The sequence below is a fragment of the Entelurus aequoreus genome, linkage group LG15 (assembly GCF_033978785.1).
Source record: "Entelurus aequoreus isolate RoL-2023_Sb linkage group LG15, RoL_Eaeq_v1.1, whole genome shotgun sequence".
NCBI classification, from domain to species: Eukaryota; Metazoa; Chordata; class Actinopteri; order Syngnathiformes; family Syngnathidae; genus Entelurus; species Entelurus aequoreus.
The window spans coordinates 21,819,499-21,845,508 of record NC_084745.1 but is presented as its reverse complement, the minus strand read 5'-3'; the positions used below and the strand labels follow the sequence as shown (position 1 = coordinate 21,845,508).

The 26,010-nt window shown below is 39.1% G+C and overlaps 1 protein-coding gene across 3 annotated transcripts; it reads right to left on the bottom strand.

Moving 5' to 3' along the window:
• Positions 1–40: 40 nt before the first annotated feature.
• Positions 41–26,010, bottom strand: zmp:0000000991 (uncharacterized). Of its 3 annotated transcripts, none has more exons than XM_062021054.1 (6): positions 25,995–26,010; positions 24,257–24,418; positions 16,814–16,890; positions 14,327–14,480; positions 12,297–12,342; positions 41–5,682 (listed from the first exon to the last, which is right to left on the bottom strand). In XM_062021054.1, exon 6 carries the CDS (start codon positions 5,452–5,454, stop codon positions 1,114–1,116), a length of 4,341 nt encoding a protein of 1,446 aa, XP_061877038.1. In that variant the 5' UTR covers positions 5,455–5,682; positions 12,297–12,342; positions 14,327–14,480; positions 16,814–16,890; positions 24,257–24,418; positions 25,995–26,010; the 3' UTR covers positions 41–1,113. The 3 variants fall into 3 exon arrangements, with proteins under 3 accessions (XP_061877038.1, XP_061877037.1, XP_061877039.1); XM_062021053.1 differs by lacking the exon at positions 25,995–26,010 and adding an exon at positions 24,485–24,542; XM_062021055.1 differs by lacking the exon at positions 25,995–26,010 and adding an exon at positions 24,485–24,503 and having other exon boundaries at positions 24,257–24,415.

The following is a 26,010-nucleotide window of genomic DNA, read 5'->3' as shown; positions in this document are numbered from 1 at the left end:
GTGGAATCAGGCAAAAAGCAGACGTTTCCAAAAGGTTTAAAACATTGCATTTATTCACAAAACTGATATATTAAGACTTTCAACTCTCACTGTGCAAATATTAAGACAAACAATATCAAGCACTTTATGTTTGATAACAAAGGTTAATTTACCACATACCCCAAACCCATCCATCCATGTTCTACCTCTTGGGGTTGCTGGGTTGCTGGAGCCTATCCCAAATTTACTCGGGCGGAAGGTGGGGTACATCCTGGACAAGTCGCCACCGTTTTACCAAAAAAGTGGTTAAGAAAATTAACATCTCAGCACAAATAAAATTACAAAACAATCATTTTGAAAAAACATGGATTCTCCTTCACCAATGGAGTTTTTGCTTAGCAGCAGGAAAAAAAAACCCCACCATAGAACGACCACGGTGTATCCTTGTGGAAATTGTGATTTTTTCTGTACGCATTCAAGCAGCCAGTGGATAAAAGCAAGTTACAGTGTAGTGCCACTACCTAGTGGGGTAGTTGGTGAATTACATCCACCTTTCATCCTTGTAACCATTTGGCAAATAAACATAAATAAAACAGACCATTTGGCTAATTTTTACAAGTATGGACCCAAATATAAGGTGACCCTGAATATTCTATTGAGAGCCAGTGTCTGGACAAGTGGTTTTATGTGATTTCGCTGCACCTGCAGTTTTGCCTGCGCAAATCTTTAGACTCCAAATATAAGACCTTTTCTGGTATGATATGTTCCAAAATAAAACCATGATCTGTGCACAAAAAATCCCTGTGGAATACAGCTAATGCATTGCATCAAACCTGAGTGTTAAAACAAGTCAACGGATGTAAATCCCGCACTGGAGCCATACAGCTGTCCAAAATAGAAGTGCTGAGCCTTTTGTACATTATAAATGTGTAGAGCATATTTTGCATATATACAGTACATACATCCTTTTAAATCGAAGCTTGTCCACAATTCGCCAACATGACACATCTGTATACATGCTAGTCACTTGCTATGTCCGACGACTTACTTTCTTGTTGCAAGTCTCTCTCCTATTTCTTACAGTATAAAGTCCCGCATCAAAAGAGATTTTAGAGAATTGAAACTATTCCGCCCTTACAATTCTGTCTCTTTTTCTTCGTCTTCGCTTTCTTCTAAGTAATATTCGTCATCTGTCGTTGTGTCTGAGTTGCTGTCAGAGGACTCTTCAAAGGTGCTGCTAAGGCTGGAGATATAACCCCGGGAGGGCAAATGCCCCCTGGGGGACAGGTTGTCCAGTTGTTCTAAAGGTGGGCTTGGAAAATTTGGAGAGGAAACACTGGGGGGTTTAGACATGCGTCTGGTATGTGGGGACAAAGGAGGTGTTAGGGGAGGAGTTGGGGGACTCACTAAATCACAGTCAAAGTGACTCGTGTTCATGTCTCCCCAAAGATGGGGAGACTTTGAGGCTGTGGAGGCAGCAGGGGGACAAACGGGAACCCCTGAACTCCACTGAGCCAGGCGGCTGGTCAGCGATCGAGGGAGAGATCTTGAGCGGCCTTTACCCGCTTCACTGAGGAAATAGTACTGCATTAGGTAATTGGATTTTGGTCTTCGATTGCTTTTCATAGAAATCCATGAATTAAAATCCTCATCCGCTCCTCCATAAGTTGATTCGGGTTCAGAAAGGTCACCTACACTCATGAACCTGGGCCCGGTGGAGATTCGTCCAGGCCTTGATGACCGACTGGAGAGGACTGAGCTCACAGAGAAGGACCTCCCTGGCTCAATGCCGTACTTTAAGTCAGCGTAGCAAGATGTGAGTTGTTCTTTGCTCTGCATTGGACCTCCACTTGGTCGACCTGTGGACACTTGGCTTTTCCTTGAACTCGCCAGGCTAATTCCCTCCCCGGGTTCACCTGGTGATAAGGACTCCATCCGGTTCTGCAGCTTTGGACTGTAGAACACACTATCGTCTACTACATCGGGTGAGGAATATGGCGAGAGCGGGGAAAGGGAGGAGAATGGGGAGAAAGGACTTTTGGGACTTGATGTAGACTTACGAAACTTTGTAGTACGACTCGGACTCTGACTCCTATCTGGACACAAAAGGTACTGGTTTGTTGGTTGAACATCAAACTGGTCTGACATACATTGTAGTTTGTCCTGGTTAGCTTTAGGACTTGACTGGTCGGGCCAAATGAAGAATTTATCTTCTGTCATGGAGTTTTGCAAAGATAAGGTTGGTATGATGGTGTGTCTGTTCTGTTCATGCTCTTCACCATCTTTTCTCCTTTTGTTGTCCTTCATCATGATCTTTTTCTGATCTTGCTCTAAAGTTATGTTACTCTCAATAGTGGCATCACTGGTACCACTCAGTTCACTGAATGAGAGCGTTTCCGAAGCTCGCCTCCATTTCCACGGAAATGAAGGATCATCTTCAGAGCGTCTTGTGCTGAAAGTTTGTTTCAGTTTGTTTAAAACCTGGTCCATTTTCCTGTTAGTCTTGTTGGCTTTTTCTGATTCGGACATAAGTGACCTGGAGTTTGGTGTACTGATACTCTTCTTGACAAAACGACGCCTCTTCAGGCTCTGCTCATTGTTTCTCTCTGACGAAAACAGTTTGAATTTACCCATTAGGCTCTCCTTCACTTGTTTGTTACAAACTTCATCATTAACAGACCGGCTCTCTGTTGAGCTGCTGCCACTTGAGCTGTGATTTGAATGACTTACAGTTTCGTGAGACTGTTCACTTGGCATCTTTGATAAACGTTGCAAAGGCTCTACTCTTGTGTTCTCTGAACCAAGACAAGATGAATCAATTTTGGTGCTTTGATACTTTTCATCATGCAGCGACTGAGGGGTGACCCTAAATCTGTACTCGGGGCAATTCTGCTGATTACGGCTGATATTCTTGCAATTGTTGATATCATCTGTCAGTGAAACACTACTGAAGGAAATCTCGTGTGATGAAATTTCATTCTGAAGAGGAGAACATTTAGATAGTTTCCTAGGTGGTGGTATCGGTTTGGACATGGGTAAAGCTGCATCTGCAACTGGATGAGAATGTAACTCATGATTTGGCCTATCATTTGAATCAAAGTTTTGGAACAGTGGTGACCTGGGAGTTGTTTTCTTAGTTTCACCACGGTTAGAAATGAGAGTAGAGTAAGGTGGGGGGCTGTAACGAATCTTGTACCCACTTGACAAGTCAGGAGGTGGGGAAGGACCAGTTGACAGGACTGAAACAGCCTGCAATGATACCAAACTCTGCAGTCTGCGCGAATCTGGGACAAGTCTGTCTCGACTAACAATCACTGCAGGATCAAGGCGTTGCTTGGATTGGTTGGATTGGCTGCCCTCTTTCGATACTTGATCAGTAGAGTCAGATGATGAAGAGTGATACTTTCCCTCTTTCCCTACCTGTGGGTTGGAAGACTTGGATGATGTAGTGCAAAGAGGAGTGTTTTTTGTGTTTTGACTACTCGATCTTAAAAAGGAGAAGATGGATGGTGATCTAATGGGTCGCTGAGACATTGAGCGAGGTAACGGAGAAGGAGCTGAACTGTCAGAGGGCTCAGAATTCTCACAGTCCTCCCACATGACATGCTTCACTCTCTTTCCATGTCCTGGGAGGCTGACATATTTTCTCTCCCTTTCTGAGTGGGTGGTTAAAATGCCTCCCACTTTGGGGCTTTTTGGATCAGTGTCAATCATGCTTGGACAGCTTGGGGTAGCAAAGGGTTTAGGAGTAGGAAGGGGTGCTCTTTGACAGGTTGGGTTGGCATTTGAAGGTGTGATAGATTCTGGACTACAAATATTTTCTGCAGGAATAAGACAGGGCATGGATTTTGGTCGGAAAGCCTTAGGGTTGGGGGAATAACTCCTTACAAAACCAAGAAGTGGTGTTGTGGTAGATGGTTGGGATGTCGAACCATGGAATGATGTTGTCTTTACGGTGCTTCTGACTGAAGGACAATCGTATTGGTGGTTTTGGTGATCATTTTGGGGACCACGGCCACTTTCAGAGGTGTCTACCTGACTCTTGAAAGTGCTGGTGGTATCAAGCAATGGAGAGTTCTGGTGTTGGGGAGAACGATGTGTGGCATTAACCCTGAGAGAGCATTGGTTATTTTTGTTCTCCGAGGGCCTCGGTGACAATTCACTCCTATGTTCATTTAATGAGCCATTACTTGGGAGAGAAGTTGGTCGGTCAGAAAAACATGGAGACTTCTGTGGTTGCATTTTCTTTAATCTGGACTCAAGCAGTAATTTGGCGAGCTTTACTTTGTCAATTGTGTCATCAGAATATTTCTCTTTACCACTTTGAGTTACTGCTCTTGGTGGCTTCCTCAAAAGGTTGCCATTGCAAACTGACTCTGCTGGACTGTTGCTACTATTATGAGAGATTTGACGGTTAAGACTATTCGTTAGGATAGAAGCTGCTGGATCACAATTGTTGTTACAAATAGGAATTAAGGGTGTGTTAGGCATGTTTTGGATACTGGGTGTGTCCGTGAGAACTGGAGTGGAACTCCCTTGCTGGCCAGTTTGTTGCCACTTGGAAGACGAGGCCAATGGTGTGTTTGAGTCAAAGTGGGGAAGTCTTGGTGCAGACATAGGGCTGTCTGACAAAAGGTTTAGGTTTCTGCCTGAACCCCTCCAATTGTGGGCCCTTTCTGATGCCCGTCTACTGAGTAATGAATCACTTGGCTGGGTTCTGTTCATTGTTTGCGGTGGTTTGGCAAAGGGTGTGTCATCTGTGACTTTATTTATGGGTACAGTTGAAAGAAAGCCTGTTTTGCCTCTTGCGTGGTGATTAGACAGCAATGAGGAACCAACTGGGTGACTTTCAGGTGGTCTTGAAGAAATGGGCAAAGAGGGAAGAGACATAAACAGTTCTTGCCCAGGTTTGGCAAATGGATGCGAGAAATGTGTTGAGAAAAGTTTTGCATTTTGATCACTCTTCAGAGGTACTTCAGAAGGAGCCGGGCTAGGATTAGATTTCCCTTTTTGACTGTTTAATCTTCTTAATGACAGAAGAAGACTGCTTGTTGTTGGTTTGGAACTCATAGATGAGTGTCGCACCTGAGGACCAGCTTGCAAATTTCTGTTGTGAGGATATTCATCCATGGTCATTCTTGCTTCTGCTTTCTTGCCCACTGTCTCTTTTATATCCAACTGGGTTGTACAGACAACTTTATTCTTTGAATCATAGTCCATGTTTGGAGGACCACTCTTAGCTGACCAGCTCCTTGAGTTCTGCCTGGTACACTGAAATGGAACTCTTGACGGGGCTTGCGATATGTTGTACACACTCTCTACATCCTCTTGAGTGTGATCCTGTGAAAGAGAGTCTTCCCCGCCTTGAAGATTTGCCAGGGTTTCTAAACTCCCAGTTGACACGAATCTCTTGGACCGTCGAAGTCGGCCAGTCCAATTTGGAGCCAGAACAGTCACCATAGCAGAAGACAACATGGCTCCACTGGGGTCAGACTGCTCTTCAACATTACCTTGGTCCTTCAATGTTTGCTCTAACTCAGAGTAACCACTCAATCTTTGCTGCAATTGACATATACTTCTGGCTTCATGGCAAACTACAAGAATCTCTTGGTCTTGTTTGACCAGAAATGTTTTTTTCTCTGGTAATGGAAAATCCCTGGTTACATCTCCTGAGGTGTCTGGCAGTGGAGTTGGCCCAATCACCTGTCAAAACAAAAAATATTTAATAGGTAATCCAAACACCTGTACTGGAAACAGAAATACCGTATTTTTCGGAGTATAAGTCGCACCGGAGTATAAATTGCACCTGCCGAAAATGCATAATAAAGAAGGAAAAAACATATATAAGTCGCACTGGAGTATAAGTCGCATTTTTTGGGGAAATTTATTTGATAAAACCCAACACCAAGAATAGACATTTGAAAGGCAATTTAAAATAAATAAAGGATAGTGAACAACAGGCTGAATAAGTGTACGTTATATGACCCATAAATAACCAACTAAGAACGTGCCTGGTATGTTAACGTAACATATTATAGTAAGAGTCATTCAAATAACTATAATATATAGAACATGTTATACGTTTAGCACACAATCTGTCACTCCTAATCGCTAAATCCCATGAAATCCTATACGTCTAGTCGCTTACGTGAATGAGCTAGATAATATTATTTGATATTTTACGGTAATGTGTTAATAATTTCACACATACGTCGCTCCTGAGTATAAGTCGCACCCCCGGCCAAACTATGAAAAAAACTGCGACTTATAGTCCGAAAAATATGGTTCACAGCATAGACAACCACAATCTCCCCTAAAATGGCAGCAGTATTCTCAAGGGATAACGACAATAGAAATCACACTTGGATATACATGAGATTAGTCAGTGTGCTGTCATGTCTGTGATTATGTTTTGTTTTAGTCATGTTCGGATTTGGTTTTGGACTTTTTGTGCACTTTTATTTGTCACCATAGCAACCATTAGTTTCACCTGGTTCACATTGTCATGTCACGCACCTGTTCACGGTTAGAGTCACGCACCTGTTTTCACTGATCATGTCACTATATAAGCTTTTCTGTTTCTGTTGTTTGTGCTGGCGACATCACATTCACTCCTGCCACTCTGTTCACGCTCATGATCCATGCTGTTCTTTTTCATGTCCTGTTCTGGTTCCAAGTAAGTTTTCTTTATTCAAGCCTTAGTTTGCAAGTTAGTTTTATGTCCTAGTTCTGCCTTTGTGCTAGTGTTTTGTTTTCATAGTCGTTTTGTACCTCCACTGTGAGCGCCTTTTGTTTGTACTTTTTTTGAGTTAGAATTAAAAATGTATTTAAATTCACGTCTTGCACGCGCCAACTTTCCATTGCCTTCTGGGAGAACAAACCATGCCATAGACCCAGTCCTGACATGTGCAGCTTGTATAGATTATATCTTAACTGATTTACTATCCTTTGAAAATGGGAACATTATCGATTTTTTTGATGCATCACGATTGGGACGTGGATTATTCTAAATCGACAGATAAATGTCCAAATGTCAATTATTTATGTATGTTAAAGTAACATAGAGAGTTTAGTGCGCACACACACAAGGAAGGAGAAAGGGAAGACAAGCTATGCTAGCTGTGGCGCTAAGGTACCTTGAATGTGAAGTAGTGAAACAACAAAAATAATAAATGCTTTGTAAATGTCAACATTACAACAGAGTAAATAGAAGAGAAAATTAGCAAGTAAAAGAGAGAGAATACTATTGACAGTAACCGGCTAAACTTTCCGCCATACAGTTGATATGAATGGGTAGATAGATGACACAGCCACAAATTTATTGCTACTCAGGGCAAAGTGTCCGGCATTCCGTGGTTTTAGAAGTTACAAAATTCTAACTAAGATGCCTGCTCGCCAAGTAAAGATGTTTATTTATTTTATTACTTAGACTTTGACACACTTTATTGATCCACAAGAGAAATTGTTTGACATAGTAACTCAATTACTATTACAAGAGGGGAAAAAAAGACAAATAAAACACTCAAGGGAAAAAACAAGACAGTGAAGTTTATTTGTTTTGTTTTGTCCAAGCAAATACAGTTCTCACCTATCTCGTCGTTCATATGTATATTTATAGTGGTGGGCCGTCAGGGCCAGCAAGGCCTTCTCTGCTGGCCTAACATAACCAGAAATCATGATCATAATTAAAGATGAAATTATTTTTTAATTTACTTTCCCTAAATATCTAAACGTATTCATATTCTATTCATGTCATATTATGCTCGTTCGAGTGGTGTTGTTTTTAGGTTAGCGTTTGTATCCAATCAAAATTCAGCTAGCTTATGTTGCCATGCTGTACCAAATCTGCACGGGGCCTTCAGAATCAACAATGCGGGCGTCCGTGCGCTGTAAGTGAACGGGGACATAGAGTGTCCAGACAATTGCGATAGCCAATCAGATCACGAGTTGTTGTCAGTAAGGCTTTTTAGATGGCCTCACGTTGAACGGGATATTTACGCGTCCTGTGTTTGGATACTCACCAGGACCGTTAGCGGATGAATTTGAGAACACACAGAGTTGATAGACAATTGCGATAGTTAATCAGATCACAAGTTGTTGACAGTAGCCTATCTAAGTAGCCTGACGTTAACAGACTGTGATTAGATACTCACTTGTCATTCCAAAGTGAGTATCCATTCACAAGTTTAAATTTAGCAGGAAGCAGGAAGTGTTGCGTTGCGTTGATTAGGTGGCAGATATATATTTGCAAGGCCATTTTCAACAAGGATATATAGAGAGAAGCTACATCTTGTGAGACGATGTCGGCCAACCCCGGAAGCTAGCTCAGCTGTTCTGGCGAGGAAATGGGGAAATGCCCTCCATTTCCACTCGAATCAGCCGACTACGAGGAGTACCACTGGCTTATACAGCGTCGAATGGGTACTACAAATTGTGAGTTCAAATATTTTATTTTTTCACTTTTAATATGTTTTTTGCTATTTTAATTTTGACAGTACCACATAAGATATGTTTTAATTGCTGATGCGGGTTCATTGATTTTTAGATGCGCCAGAAAATAACCCGTTTTGTACACTGTTGAGGTGATTCAATGCGCAGTAGGGCGTAACTGTGTTCCTGTATAGTATTTCTCTAGCAATGGTCATGTGGTGAAAATAAATTATGGTATGAGAGGTAATCATTGAAGTCGGACATCACTGAAGGCCTAGGTGGGAAACAATATTTACGCTATTCGTGGTCCATCTGAAAACTAGAAATGATGCAATACCTTTTATGTCAGGAGCCAAAAACCTTTTAAGAATATAATTAATAATTTAATACAAAACATGTATCATACATAATTATATACAATATAGTAAACATTATGCATTGTTAATATACAATATAATAACTAAAAATGCTCAAACAATCTATACAGTTATAATTTAATCATAGTCCCCGAATTTTAAATCGAATTGAAAGGTGCACTAAGATTCTTATTTCTCGCTGCAGCCCTATAATTGGTGCTGTCAAGTGAGTAAAGATGTTTAATCAGATTATTCACAGTGTTGCGGTAGATTGATTTGGATTAATCATGATTAATTAGGATTAATTTTAGTCTATATTACGGTAATCGAGTTGCACGAAAGAAGACATTAAAGAAAGGAGGAAATATATATGCGCATATTGTTATTAAACACCATTAACATCATGTTTGTGATGACAAAAAAACCTAAACAAAAATGGATCCAAATTAATTCGGACTTGTTACCCCTGTTCTGTGTTATAAATGTGCTATTTTAAGATGGAAGTGTTTCGGTGAAAATAAAATTTCTTCCTACAGACTGTTCCATCATGGTATTTTGTCATCATATTTCCCATGGAGAAGGCCAACGTGCTGTTTACGTCTTCCACATTGACTTGTTTGGCGTAGCAGCCTGTCACTACTTGTCAATTTGTGAATGTGCAAACTTTGCCAGAAATGTTTCAGACATTTTGAGTCCCTCTGTGCTGCGGATAGCTTAACTGTCTTAATTTTTGATCTGATAAATGATGATGGATTCATTTGCACTGAATCATTCATTTTGACATCCCTGAATACAATATAACAAGTGAAATACAACTAATATATATAATTTTTGCCCCATGTTATTATCTCAAGGACTGTGTTCCAAATAAAAAAATACCAGTGCGCTAGACAATCCCAAATAGAAAATTCAGATTTTTTTCTCCTTTTAGTTGGTCATTACCTCTGCAGTTGGCATTGTTCCAGCAGTTGGATGAGTTACGGGCCCTCCAGATAAACATAAGTGCAGAGTATACACACCTCGAACTGGCCACGCTTCAGGCACAGTCCATAATCCAAAATCCTATCAACTCCCCTTCTTGCAATTGTATTTAAAAGAAAGCAGCATCGAGAAAATGTAATTCTGACTTACAGGTAATGTGTCTGTCTGTTCCCAAGGTGTACCTCACTGAAATCTTCAGACCTTGACAAACTGGTTTTCACACCCCGTGCTTTCTTTATTATTCCTAAAATAACAATCTATCTTGAGATGCTTTCAAGAGTAGGCTACACAATTCATGTGTCGGGCTCCTATCCCACATAAGACAATCTCTTATTACAGTATAGAGTGCCTTTATTCGTAAATGTGTTATTTCTACATACAATGTAATTGTATGTTCTTTAGAAATGTGTTTTTGGTCTATGTCACAGGTGTCAAACTGAAGGTTAATTGATCGACCCCAGCTGCACTCGGGCGGAAAGCAGGGTGCACCCTGGACAAGTCGCCACTTCATTGTAGGGCCAACAGACAAACATTCACCATGACATGCACACACACAAGGCCAATTTAGTGTTGCCAATCAGCATATCCTCACGTGCATGTCTTTTGAGGTTGGAGGAGGGCTGAGTACCCAGAGAGAACCCACGCAGTCACAGGTAGAACATGAAAACTCCACACAGAAATATTACAAACCAGGACCTTCTCATTGTGAGCCACGAGCGCTAACCACTGATAAGAAAATAGACCAACACCAACTCCAACCCAGTTCTAACTTTACAATACTTATGATGCAAATTTACAAAGCGATTGAGATAACATACAAATACAATACTTAATACTACCGTATTTTCCGCACTACAAGGCGCACCTAAAAACCTCTAATTTTCTCAAAAGCTGACAGTGCGCCTTATAATCCGGTGCGCCTTACAGTATATATGGACTAAGATTGAGCCACAACAAACCTAAACTTCATTTTCATAAAGTTTAGGTCTCGCAACTACGGTAAGCAGCCGCCAACTTAATTTTCCCCCGTAGAAGAAGAAGTTCTTCTTCTACAGTAAGCAGCCGCCCCCGTAGAAGAAGAAGAAGCGCGCGGTGCATGCTGGGATTTATGACTGCGCGAGACGTGCCGTTTTGATTTCCATTTGTTTGTTTATGTAAAGACCCCAAAATGGCTCCTATTAAGAGACACGCTTACGACGCAGAGTTTAAACTTAAGACGATCAGTCACGCAGTAGAACACGGGAATAGAGCAGCAGCGACACTGACTCGATTAATGACGACTTCGACGAGAGCATGTTGGATGCCATATCCGCCCAACTGTTTAATTCGGACACTGAAGAAGAAGAATTCGAGGGATTAGTGGATGAGGAATAACTTCATAAAATGAGCTTTACATGTTTATTTTGTGTGTTGTGTTGTGTGACATTAACGTTTGAGCAACGTTGAGTTATTGATATATTGTTATTGCTCTGCACTATTTCGAGTGCTACTTTATTGTGATTGCACTAACGTTTGATTTACCGTAACAGTATCACTGTTTTTTATGTGTTTATTGAATCAGGGAAAAGTTCCCCTCCACTATGTGATATAAATGTTGCACTACATGTTATACCTTGCTGTTGTTAAAAGATAAACAAAACACCACGTCACTGACTTTACCTCGGGGAAAATAATAAAACAGCTGTTTATTCATTTTGGGAGTGAACAGAGTTGTCAGAACGCTGGTTTGTAATCTATCAATAAAGTTTGACTGACCTATCTGACTGTTTTGTTGACATTCCCTTTAGCGCAGCTCCATCTAATGGATGCACAGGTGCGCCTTATAATCCGGTGTGCCTTATATATAAACAAAGTTTTGTAATATGCCATTCATTGAAGGTGCGCCTTATAATCCAGTGCGCCTTATAGTGCGGAAAATATGGTACTTAAATGCAATTCTTCAAAAAAGTAAAACAAAAATTAATAAAAGCAACAGTATCAATAATACTGATAACAGTTGATTTATGTTTTTAATCGAGAAAATTATTCTGGAGCAAGTTATCCATCAACACTGTGGTACCATTTATGGTAATACACTGTAAAAACAACCGGCTTTACCGCAAAAAACGGTGGTATTGTTTTACCATTTACAGCGATATACGTAAAAAACATTGTAAATTTTATGGTAAAATTCTGGCAACTGAGCAGTCAGTTTTATAATTTAGAGCTTATTTTACAAGTGTATGTAAAAAAATATATAATTCAAATAAATCGGCAATTGTGTAATAATATCATGAGGCAAATCCTTATACATTTATATTCGTATATTATTTATAAATTATTCACTGTTACAAATGGCTCTGTGAGGGCAGACATATAACTGTGATGTGGCCCTCAATGAAAACGACTTTGACACCCCTAGTCTATTTATTTTGTCAGAGTTACAAATGTCCTGGTTTGCAACAGACAAATGCCCACTGCACAGATTGCTGGTTCCCAGGAGGATATTAGACAATCAAAATTAAATAACAAATCTGAGCACATTAATACGATAACTAATATGATGCTTACCTGAGAGCTGCAGCCAAAAGTATTCCTCCTTTGTGACTCATCTGAACTGGAAGAACAGGAGAAAGCAGATTGTTGGTTTGAGATATAATATGAGGTCATTCATTTTATAAGTAGGGTGTAAAACGTGAGATTACTTAAGTGGGATTTTAGAAAAGAGAGAACTATATTGAACTACAGAGCACTTATGTACGGTAATGTGACAGTTTTTCAGCCATTAGACATCAAACTTTTGGGGCAGCAATGCAGAGGAACACGGTGGCCGGCATTCCTCTCTGCTAAAGAGTTTTCGCACACTGAAGTCACACCCCATACCCATTTAAAAAAAAAAAAGCACTCAGCAGGAATGTGTGTGTTACATAGTTGCACAAAGATCACACTGTGCTACACAGGATCTCTCTCTCTCGCTCCCACACACAGTGCCAGATGTCTAAAAAAGGACATGATCCATGATATGTAAGAAGTGCAGGTGGAAAACATTCAGTTAAAGGGCGTGTTGCTTCTCGTCAATGGGTAATTAATGTCCATTGTTATTTCTGTGCGCACGCACGCGCGCACGCGCGCGCAAATGTGCCACAAACAACAAACAATCCTACGACGTCCGAGCTAAAAGGACCTTTCATGTCTTTGAACTGCAGTTCATGGGTGGAACGCTTTAAAGAAATGTGATTATGTTTATATTTCCACTTTAACCTGAAACGTTTTCATAAAAGGACGGTGCCGTTTCTTTCTATAGCTGACGTTTCAGATGTAATATGATGGATTTTTGTTTTATTCTTAATGTTTTTTGGAAAATTATTCAATACGTTTGAATTAAAACAGGCAATTAATTATAACTGCAGTACAAATAAGTCTAATAATGATAATATAATATATTCAGGGATGTAAGTACCGTCTCAGAAAAAAAGAATACAATTAAGAGAGAAAAAGGAAAATACTACGGGTGTGGGAAAAAATCGATTCGGATTCGAATCGCGATTCTCACGTTGTGCGATTCAGAATCGATTCTCATTTTTTTTTAAATCGATTTTTTAAATTAATTTTTTATATATATTTTTATTTATTTATTTATTAATAAATCCAACAAAATAATACACAGCAATACCATAACAATGCAATCCAATTCAAAAACCAAACCCGACCCAGCAACACTCAGAACTGCAATAAACAGAGCAATTTAGAGGACACACAAACACGACACAGTAAACCAAAAGTAGTGAAACAAAAATGCATATTATCAACAACAGTATCAATATTAATTACAATTTCAACAAAGCAGTGATTAAAAATCCCTCATTGACATTATCATTAGACATTTATAAAAAAAATAAAAAAAGAACAATAGTATCACAGTGGCTTACACTTGCATCGCATCTCATAAGCTTGACAACACACTGTGTCCAATATTTTCACAAAGATAAAATAAGTCATATTTTTGGTTCATTTAATAGTTAAAACAAATTTACATTATTGCAATCAGTTGATAAAACTGATTGCAATAATAAATTATAAAAGGCTTGCTTATAAAAGCTTTTTACAAAAATCTACTACTCTGCTTGCATGTCAACAGACTGGGGTAGATCCTGCTGAAATCCTATGTATTGAATGAATAGAGAATCGTTTTGAATCGGGAAAAAAAATCGATTTTGAATCGAGAATCGTGTTGAATTGAAAAAAAAATAAAATATTTTGAATCGAATCGTGACCCCAAGAATCGATATTGAATCGAATCGTGGGACACCCAAAGATTCACCGCCCTAGAAAATACCTATCAGCACAAAGTGCTGCCACACAAACCCGAAATACATTTTTGAAAATCAAGACTACATTTCCTGCAATTGGGTGCATTTCTACACTATATTTTACCTTTAGGTTTATTCTCATGGACCAACCTCTTTTGGCTGTCTTTTTGACACTTACATGTCCCATGTAATGTACCACAGAATGTGGTAGAAGTGCTGACTGCCCTACTGACACACAACCATGCAGAATGTTGCAAGGATGTGTGTATGACAAAAACATTCCATGCTTACCCATGTAGACACAAGTCTTTCTTCCTCTTGAGTCTGAGCTCGGATTTGTTCAGGTCCAGGTTGTTAGAGAGTCTTAACAGGACACAAGGGGTATATCTGGGTCCACTGCTGTGGTCCACCACTTGTCTTTGTCTGTCTGCAGTAATTACTTGTGCTGTAATGGAATCAGAGGAATTGCTTGGTTAAATTGAACTATTGATGACAAAACCACTGCTCAAAAGAATAAAAAGACAATGCAACCATGTTTTCTTCTTTTTTTTCTGGTTGAGCACTGACTAGTTGTTCTAATAAGGCAAATAACTGCATATGGAGCACCAGTGGCGTGTTTATGATGTGGCTTGGGGTGGCACGTGCGATCCCAAGAATCCGATAGGCCACCCTACTCAGAGGTGTAATGATTTGAAACATTGAAACATCAAAGGAAAGCACCCGGCGCGCACATATCCTGCGGGCGGTCTTAATGCAAAGGCTTACTTGGGCTGAATCCCAGGGGTCCAAACCAATCAGGGGCCCCCAATTTTGACGGCGGAATACAATAATTGGTGTTTATAGCTGTTAACCACAAACAGCTAAGCCTCGTCTAGCGATTGTGTACTTGTCTTGCAAGAGGATTCACTCCATACTTGGTGGTGGTGGTAAGCTACTTTAGTAGTTACAGCTCCCCCAGGGGTAGACTGACCGTTTTATGGGTGCAGCCCCTGGAAGAAAATCTATTCCAACGCTGGCCGGACTGATAAAATCATGGCATAAGAATTTAAAAATAAGACAACTTCAAAATATTTTTTTCGTTGTTTTACTATGGCCAAAAATAGAACAAGCACATTCTTAAAATGTATACATCACACTAATCCTCTTGGCAAAACACTTAAAGTTAGTTAAGCATTCTGGGTAAAAAATAGGTGAAGAACCAAATGCATTCAGATTTTTTCTCAGTGTTTTTTTACAAAGCAATTCAACTTTAAGCACTTCCTGTTCAGCTATGTCATGTTGGCAGTTCACCATTAAAGACGTGTTTGGAAAAGCAATCGAGCGTTTCCTCAAACTGCCACATTGGTAAAATCCACAACTGCCACAATTTACCATCATTCAAATATTACAATTACAGTATTATCAAAACAATTGTCAAAAAATTACACCATGATATCCGAATTATAGGTAACATAACTACGAACTTAACCAATGTGAACATGGTAGATTTAAGCAAAAAATAAAATAGAACAAACAAATGTAGAAACACACATTTTTACAATGGAGTTCAGTGTGCACATCATGCCGTCAACGAATTGCAACTGCACGGAACTCGAACGACAAAAATGATGGTTAAGCTGACTTAAGGCGGTATAGCTCGGTTGGTAGAGCGGCCGTGCCAGCAACTTGAGGGTTGCAGGTTCGATCCCCGCTTCCGCCATCCTAGTCACTGCCGTTGTGTCCTTGGGCAAGACACTTTACCCACCTGCTCCCAGTGCCACCCACACTGGTTTGAATGTAACTTAGATATTGGGTTTCACTATGTAAAGCGCTTTGAGTCACTTGAGAAAAAGCGCTATATAAATGTAATTCACTTCACACTTCACTTAAGTCTTTGCATATTACCGTTTCGTTATTTTATCCATTGAGTGGATATTTTACAATAAGATAAGGTAATGGTGTGTCGCTACAGCAATAGTCTGCCGCCAACCACAACAGGAGCAGCTGATTGCTTGCACCTGCGCTGATTGGAGTAGCGGCAGCCAATCTACAGGGCTCTCAAAGTCAGCTGACATGTCATCTTAAACAGTGAGATGTGTGAGTGCGTTACACCTGAATTGCTATTGGGATAGCTCATGTTAATTTGGAACAATTTCCCTTGTGGATCATTAAAGTTTGTCTAAGTCTAAGCCACATTGGACACATTTAGAACAGCGGTTTCTTTCATTAAAAAACTGCAGCTAATTTTTATACATAGCAAACTCATCTTGCGGGCCGCACGCTGGGTTAAACCTGTATGCGAGCCGTACGTTTGACACCCTTAGGATCATATAGTAAATTGCATGGCATATGTTTTGTTGCATCTCCCAGGAGTCAAGAGCGCTGAGGGGATACAAGGAGATAGGCCATTATGCCACTAGTAGTTGGCCACGAAACACTGACTGCTGTTGATTGACTCTGGGTTCCTTCTTAATGCTTAATCAGGTGGGAGTTTGTCAGCACTTTCCTGGGGAAGGCAGAAATGTATGCTATTGACAGTCTGTTCCCCAGACCTGAAAGTTGTTTGATACAGTTCCCCAATATTGTAGTCTGTCAAATCATTGTGTCCAATCTTCATATTACCATACAATCATTTTGTCAATTGAGTTTCACCACTACAATTTACATGGTATGATTGATACATTTTAGATCTTTATTAATCGACAGGCATTTACATTTTTTTTGTGGGTAAACAGCGTTTATCCTTGTGTGCGAACAGTCTTAAATGCTGGTGGCAGGAGTCAGAAGTGTGTGATTTACCTGAGGGCGTTCCCTCCTGCGTGACTGCTCGGCGGCAACAGAGCTGTAGACGTAGATTTTCAAGCCCATTCTCCGATCTGCAAAGTCAAATCAATGTAAATATTAAATCAATTGTTTATTAATGTTTGTAATAAATAATGAGAAGTTTTGCAGTATGCAGAATTGCATGGCAAGTTGTGATGATTGTACAGTGGATTCCCACAAATTCAGAGATTTTGATTAAGGTTGTTTTATTTTATTTTATTTACAGAAAATATCTCAGTCACCCAATATCTAATAATTTGTAAATATTTAATAACCGTAAGCACATCTCTCATTCACTTGCAAACGTCCTGCACCTTCTCAGGATTTTGCAAGACACTTAAGTAATGCTGCAGCCAAATGTTGCACTTGTATTTTACCATTTAAAAAATGTGTTTAGTGTTTGAGGCATTTTTTGGGTCTTAAGCTTGGATTTTGCTTCTATGCATTTAGCTTCCTTGGACAATTGAAGGGATGGGCAGTATTATTGCATCAGAATCCAATCCGACAAATGCAAACATAACTTTTATTGCAGATGTTGTTCCGAAATCAGAGGTAAATTCACCATTACAGGAGGGTTTGCAGGGATAGGGGCAAGCTTCTTATGTCGAGAGCAATTAATGACAATTGAATGAACGGGCAGTGTTAGTGTAACGGAATCCAATCCGACAAATACAACCGTCTCTTTTATCGCAAATGTTGTTCCAAAATTAGAGGAAAAGTCAACGTCAAGCCAACAGAAGGGCTTGGGAAGCTAGCTTCTTTTGGCGCTGGTGATCAATGGCAATTGAAGGGACAGGCAATGTTGTTGTAGAGCAGGGGTGTCCAAACTTTTTCCACTGAGGGCCGCACACTGAAATATCAAAGCAAGCCGGGGCCATTTTGATATTTTTTATTTTAAAAAACAATACAATATATGTATAAAAAAATATACATTTAGGCCTCCACTCAGGCTTGATCCTGGGGACCCCAAAGGGTTTAGGTAAAAAAAATATTTAAAATGTGTCATTATTTAGTAGTATTATTATTATTCAAGGTCTAAATCTCCAGATCAACATTAGGTCTATCGTCAATATAAAGTGTTTTTTTCAAGATTTAAGTTGTATGCTCTTTTTGTCAAAGAAAACCCAGTTTTTTTATGGAAAAAACACAAAATATGCAATATTTTCCCCCAATAACATTTTAAAGTGGAATATTTCAGATTATATAATAATTGGAGTTCATAGCATAACTCATAACAACATTAATTCATTATTATTTTTGAGCAACTTAAATAGACACCTAAAAAAAAAAAAGTCCCACTAAAATTATTAGGGATCCAAAAGGGTCCTGCTCAGTAAAGTATTAAAAAATAAATCATACTTTTTTAAAAAACTTTTAACACAATAGTCTCAAGATCAACTTCAGATCTATCCGTCAATTATAACTTTTGTTGTTGTTTATGTTTTTTGTTTGTTCGTTTTAGGCCCTTTAAACAAAACAGCTTAGTTTTTATATGGCAGACACAAAATATTTCCCCCAAAAAATATTCCAAAGTGGAATATTTAATGTGACGTAATTGGAGCTTTGAATAGGTCAATAATTCATAATGACATTGATTTTGATTCATTATTATTTTTTAAAGAAAGAAACAGCCTGCATGGCAGCGTTGTGTTATTAGAGTAAAATTGCAACATGTTCTTGTTACATTTCACCTGTTTGCTCTTTTATACCACTTTTTATGTTTTTTGTTTTTTTAATCGTATTTTTAGAATGTGCCGCGGGGCCGTTAAATAATTACCTGCGGGCCGCAAATGGCCCCTGGGCCGCACTTTGGACACCCCTCATGTAGAGGAATCCAATCCGACAAATACAAACATTACTTTTATTGCTAATGTTGTTGTGAAATCAGAGAAAGATTCAACATCAAGCTAACGGTACGGATTGGAGGGGGGAGAGCAAGCTTCTTATGTCGGGCGCGATCAATGACAATTGGAGGAAAGGGCGGGTTTATTGTAACAGAATCCAATCTGACATGACTTTTATCGCTAATGTTGTTCCGAAATCAGAGGAATGGTCAACATCAAGCCAACAAAAGAGTTTGAAGGGGGAGGGGCAAGCTTCTTTGTCGCAAGTGCTCAACAAAAATAGAAGGGACAGACATTATTGTAGCGGAATCCAATCCGACAAACACAACACTCACTTTTATTGCCAATGTTGTTTTGAAATCAGAGGAAATGCCGACGTCAACAAGCCAACAGAAGAGTTTGGGAAGTTAGCTTCTTTTGGCGCCAGTGATCAATGCCAATTGAAGGGACAGGCAATGTTGTTGTGGAGGAATCCAATCCGACTAAATCAAACATTACTTTTATTGCTAATGTTGTTGTGAAATCAGAGAAAGATTCAACTTTAAGCTAACGGTACGGTTCAGAGGGGGTAGAGCAAGCTTCTTATGTTGGGCGCGATCAATGACAATTGGAGGAAAGGGCGCGTTTATTGTAGCAGAATCCAATCTGACATGACTTTTATCGCTAATGTTGTTCCGAAATCAGAGGAATGGTCAACGTCAAGCCAAGAGAAGGGTTTGTCGCGAGTGATCAACAAAAATAGAAGGAACTAGGGCGAGTTTGTCTCTGTGCGATATAGAAAATGACTATATAGTGATATTCGAGGATAAATTCTCACGCAGTTGCTTTTAGCTGCGGGCATTACACTGCATGCGTTTCCCACTCTTTCTTGTCTCTCCTTCTCACAGAGACGTAAACCAAGCGCACCTTCTTACATATGTCACGTGTGCAACGTCACATGCTACTGCGGAGCAGAGAGGCAGCGACATGGTAACGTCTGCTGTGATGCTAACGGTGAGGTGCGGGTGGTAATACGAGAGAAGGTGCGAATCTGGTAACAAATGGAGGAAGAATGAATTCCCAAGAAAAACAGCACGGGATCCATCGTCCGGCGGTGGTTTGGGAATATGTTCAACATTTATGCGGCAAAAGCGTTGCTACAAAAAGTAGCAGCACTGCTAATGTAGCATCATTTGAAAAGTCACCCGCTAGAGATTGAGGAGTGCTTGAAACTCTGCATGTCAACATCTCCAGCCTGTGCCACACCAAACAAAATGCCGAAGCAACTATTTCCACATCAACACCGTTTGAAAAAAAAAAGTCAACAACAGAAGGAGATAATATCCGCAGGAACCTATTATGCAGCTCATTTTTATTTGACAAGTTATTGAAATATCTTGTGTGACCTAATGCACAAAAGTGCACTTTGTTTTTAACTATTGTAGTGGCGTTCTGTACAAAAAGTACACTTTAATTTAGTGTTGTTTTGATATGCCATCTTGGTGACATCATTCACAAAAGTGAATTTATAGCTTGTTTTAAAATGTCTCTGACAATCTTGCACTTTCTGTTTTGAAATTACATGAATGTTTGTGCCACTGCTTAATAACTGTTTAATAAATACAGTTTTGGTAAATTGACTTAGTTGTGATTTCCCTCTCTGCATGAAAGTTAAAAAAATTAGCATATATTAATGCAGTATGAACAAGAATGTTTTAATGTAGACACATTGAATCATCATATTGTGAGCAACAAAGTACACCTACAAACATTACACATACTGGTGTGATTATATGCATCAAGTGTTCATTCAAGGCTAAGGCAAAATATCGAGATATATATCGTGTATCGTGACATGGCCTAAAAATATCGAGATATTAAACAAAGGCCATATCGCCCAGCCCTAGAAGGAACAGACATTACTGTAGCGGAATCCAATCCTACAAACACAACCATCACTTTTATTGCAAATGTTTTGAAATCAGAGGAAATGTCGACGTCAAGCCAACAGAAGAGTTTGGAGGGGAGAAGCAAGCTATTTTTGTCGGGAGTAAACAATGGCAATCAAAGGGATGGGCAGTGTTATTGTAGCGGAATCCAATCTGACAAATACCACCGTCCCCTTTTATTGGAAATGCTGATCCACAATGAGAGTCAACATCAAGCTAACAGGAGGGTTTTGAGGGGGAGGAGCGAGCTGGCGTAGCAAACAATTCCGCCTCGACGCACAGCATAACCCAGACTTTATTTGAGTTTTGTGTACCATCCACAGGAATAAAATACCTTAAAAGGTGAAGTTATACACAAAATGCACGTCTGCTTATACAAAGCTTGTCTTCTTTTTAAAGTAATTAGTCACATGACAAGAAAAACTAAGCAAAAATGTTGTATACATTCCATCACCATAGCACTGAAACAAGTCACGTTATTTACATTGCGTTGCTGCACATTGTTATAGTTTGCGGGGTAATTAGTCTGATGTCTTGTATTGTATAGAGAGCATTTTGTTATTCGCAGTCCCCCCGCCCCTTTCTGCTTTTGACCCAGTGAATACAGCCTCATAAATCCCTGTGCTGTATCAGCTTCTTTTTCATGTAATCAGTTGAACTGATAAGTGGCGGTTATATCATCCATATCACGCCACGCTTTCTTTGACACAACGCAAGCGCAGCTTACACAGCCACACAAATGCATATGATGGATCTAAGTGTGCATGACAACACAACAAAGATAAGGAATTAATACAAAGACAAACTTGCAGGCAACAATTGATCCTTAAACACACCGTTACAGAAAGATAGTCTTTTATTTTTATTTTTTTTACAGCTGTTCCTGTGAGGACATGAAACAGGGAGCCAGCAGCCAGGGGTCACATGAACATTCAAAGAAATTATAGCTGCTCATTAACCTCTCTTGTTACAATATTATCATGCCATGCTGCTCAAATACGACTGGCATGACCTGACAGGAGGAACATCACCATGCAGGTTTAGTGCCAAGCTGTCAGCACACCTTTCATGTATATGTTCTGGATTCTGACGTTTCTGCAGGCCATTTGAAGCAATCAAAACACATCACAAAAAAAACATTCAGGCTTAACAAACCAGCAATAAGCCCAAGACAGTGGACTATATCTAGTTTACAGTATATATCTTTGTGTTTCAAGTGGCAAGAAATCTAATTATTTTCAAGTTTTACTCATAATTAACTAATTTCTACTTAGGATTGTTCTGTGCAACTAAAGCACACGATGAAGCACACATGATGTTAACTTGTGCCACCATTTCAGGTTTTTATCGTTACATTACACATTTTCTCTCTCTATTTTTTGCTAGACGGTATTATTCCTCCATTTTTGCTTACTTTTTTTGGGTGCTGCATGCCGATAAAATAATTAACCATGGAGTATAAACTTTGGACCACTGCAACACATCTTTATAATATTGTACCTTTTACGATGCATATCTTTTGTTTACACGCCAACTGTGTTTAAAGCTAACTATGTTGAAAAAAGTTAATATATTCCTTAACTGTTTTTAGCAATCCAAACCACACACAAAAATGATCCAACACCACAAAACTGGTGCTGTCAAAGGACAAATTTTTTGATTAAAAAAAAAAAAAATCATCCGCAGTTACGATAAAGGAGCATGTACAGGCAAAATAAATTGCGCGATTAATCTGCGTATATAGAAGATTAATGCAAAATTTTCTTTTTTAGATCAATCACAAATTACCTAATTTTTTTGACAGTCCTATTTAATAAAACACAGGCAGAAAACAACAAAAAGCATATGCAAACCTCTCAATCCAAACAACTGAACAAGATAAATGCTGCAAGTTCGCTGAACAAAATATAAGTTAGCTAAGCTACCAGGAAGGTTGCCAGGCTCCGAGAAGTACACGTTACAAGTTCATGAACCCCAATGATACTTTTGTTATTGTGACAGAGATATATGGTAAGAAATATTGCACGATGATCTAGAACAGTGTTTTTCAAACTTTTTTCACCAAATACCACCTCAGAAAACACTTGGCTCTCCAAGTACCACCTTAAAGACCAACATTAAAAACCAGTAGCGTAGTAGGTCTAAGTATTCATTAAAAACAAGACAGAGGTTTTATTTACCGAGTATATTAAATATGTTTGGCCACCGTAACTTTACACACAATGCACAAACATCATCAACAATGATACTCATATACAGTACATATTTACAGACTTCTTTGGCGTGGTACACAAACCACAGTCTAGAAGTTACATGTGATTAAATAGTTTACATAATATGAATGACGATTATTGATTGGGCTATGCGATCAGAGGCATATAGTACAGTATATTCCTGATTGTTCACTGTTGTTTTTTGTTGACCAAAACATAAATAAGAACTTCTACAACGTGGCATGCACATTATCAGGACTGTGCAAACTATGTCACCGTTTGTTTTGATGGCTTCCAGACTGATGACAAATTGTTATCTTTGACAGGCTCGTTAGGCTGAAACATTGTGTTTGTGAGGTATGTCGGCTCATGGCTTGAGGTCCGCTTGTGGGTGTGTGCTGCTTTTGGCAACTAACACTTACATAACCACAATGATCCCGCCTGAACTAAAAGTGTGGGTGTGTACACAACACAGACAAACATAACTGAGAGGTTCCCGCAACTGCAAATGAATTACACCCTAAATGTCTTGCATCCAAATGGATCTTAATGCCATTGCCATGATTGAAATGGGCAGCACCAGACTTGTTTTTTAAACAGCCACACCCTTACTTTGTCACACTTAAAGCAAACTTTAAAGCTTCCAGCTTGTAAATAGGTTTGATTCCAATGTATGCAGCTGTGTATCCGAGGTGATAGCTGTTACACATCTGAAAGTGCATGGAGTGACACCCACACAACAACAAGAACAAATTAAACTTAAATCAAATATATACTGCTTACTGTTTGACAAACTCATGTAATTCACTGACACATTCTTTACATTTTGAAAAATTCAAGGAACATGGTTGTCATATCAGCACACACGAGAAACGTGAGAGATTTTAAATGTTCTATTCAAAACAATGTAAATGAAACAAAATGCAATAAAACTGACATTTTAAGTTATAATTCCCAATGACAAAAAAATATTGACCCCAAAAGGGACAAGCGGTAAAAAAATGGATGGCTGAATGGAATTTGCAAAAAAATGCAATAGCTTTTTTTAACATCACTCGCCAAATACAATTCCAATTCCTTGTTAGTTGACCCGCAACAAACTGTAAATGATAAATACATTTCCAGTTTCCACGCCGAATTGCTTAATGACCATTTGCATTATGTCGAGGCATTTTTAGAAAATCTACGGAATATCTTCGAGCTCCATGGATCGGTTGAACATTTAAACATGATGTTGAACGAACGCGATTTAGCACCACTAATCGCTAGGTCCTCAACAAGGAAACTGTACAACATGATATAGACATGAACAATAACATGAGTAAAATCAAGTGTTGGAATGTGTTTACATGATAATAAAACAGACATACGTGCTAGAATGTATTTTGTAAGATAATACAAATAGGTGTTGGCTCGAATATATTTTGGACCCACCTTGTAGTTGTAACTTGTTCTTCCCTGAGTGTTTCTCCTCCAACTGCTCCAAATGTCTTGTGTCACTTGTTGACATTCTACTTGAACCGGTTCAAGTCCTCTTCGCGATCCAGATTGGCATGACGGCACATCTTCAACACACGAGTGTGGAATTCACAACTACTGTGAACACAAAGCGTATCTGTCAATGCCAAGAGCCCAACTGGTCAAAGTTAGCAAAGTTAGCACCTGCTGGCCAAGTAGGGGTGGGCGAAATCGCAGCTAGTGATGTCGACCTGATACCAAGTAAATCCAGGTTCTGATGCTGATACTTGTGACTTAAATATTTTCAATATCATTGAATGATTTTGGAACTTTCGCAATTATTTTTGTGATCACCAATCAAAATAAAACACAACAATTTTAAGATTTGTGTACAAATTTACCAACACCTTTTTGCTGTGGGGTACATTGATGCCAAGTATGGTGTCAATATCAAATCCATACTAGCATGATGAAATCGATCATTTTGATACTTCTCATTTTCAAAACCAATATGTAGATATTTTTTAAACAAATAAAATAGCCTGCATATAAGATTTGTGTGATTACATTTTACAGGTAGCTGTTTTATTTAACTTTCTGGGTTTTCTTTTTTTTGCACTGTTCAGCCCTCTGGCAAATCATATTGTTGATGTAAATGCCCATATCTGGCAGCCGAACCCGAGCAGGAGGGGATAGAAAGAAGAAAAAAAGGAACACAGAGGGAGAAATTGCAGGGAGAAGAGGGGTAAAGACAGACAGACAACAACAACAACAATCAATCAATCAATCAATTTTTATTTATATAGCCCTAAATCACAAAAGTCTCAAAGGGCTGCACAAGCCACAACGACATCCTCGGCACAGAGCCCACACAAGGGACGTCGATGTGAATGACTATGAGAAACCTTGGGGAGGATCGCATATGTGGGTAACCCCTTCTAAGTACAGTCCCTATAGTGGATCCAACATAACAGTGAGAGTCCAGTCCATAGTGGGGCCAGCAGAAGACCATCCCGAGCAGAGACAGGTCAGTAGCGCAGAGACGTCCCCAACCGATGCACAAGCGAGCGGTCCACCCCGACAACAACAACAACAAAATATGATACAAAAAATTATAGCAAATAAGTAGCCTAGTTAATGAGGTAAATATTAGAAATGACAATACATTCCGTCCTTATCTGTACTGTTAAGTTCAAATTTGAATGACAATAAAAAGGAAGTCGAAGTCTAAGTCTAGTCTAGATATAATTGCACTAAAAATGTAGCAATAAAAATACCAATAGCACTATTGATAATGAATAATAATCATAATTACATTATATATATATATATATATATATATATATATATATATATATATATATATATATATATATATATATATATATATATATATATATTGTGATGTGCGGTCACAAACCAACCTCCCAGAGACAGTTCTGTTTAAAGTTCAAACGCCGCAGCGTTGTTTTATTCAGTCAGTTTTTCTGAATAAAGGTTAACTTAAAGTTCTCCCGATTGGGACTTCCATTGAAACAAACAAATTGTCACTTTTTCCAAGTCTTGATCATGTCTCCTAAATTGCCTGGAACATATAGCAGAGAAACTCTAATCAGTGCAAAGTTCAATAAATCACAGCCTTCAATGAATCAAACATCTTACACATTTAGCAGACTAATTTACAAACTATATTTCAGTGGAGCAACACACTTACCGCCCGATGGAAGCAG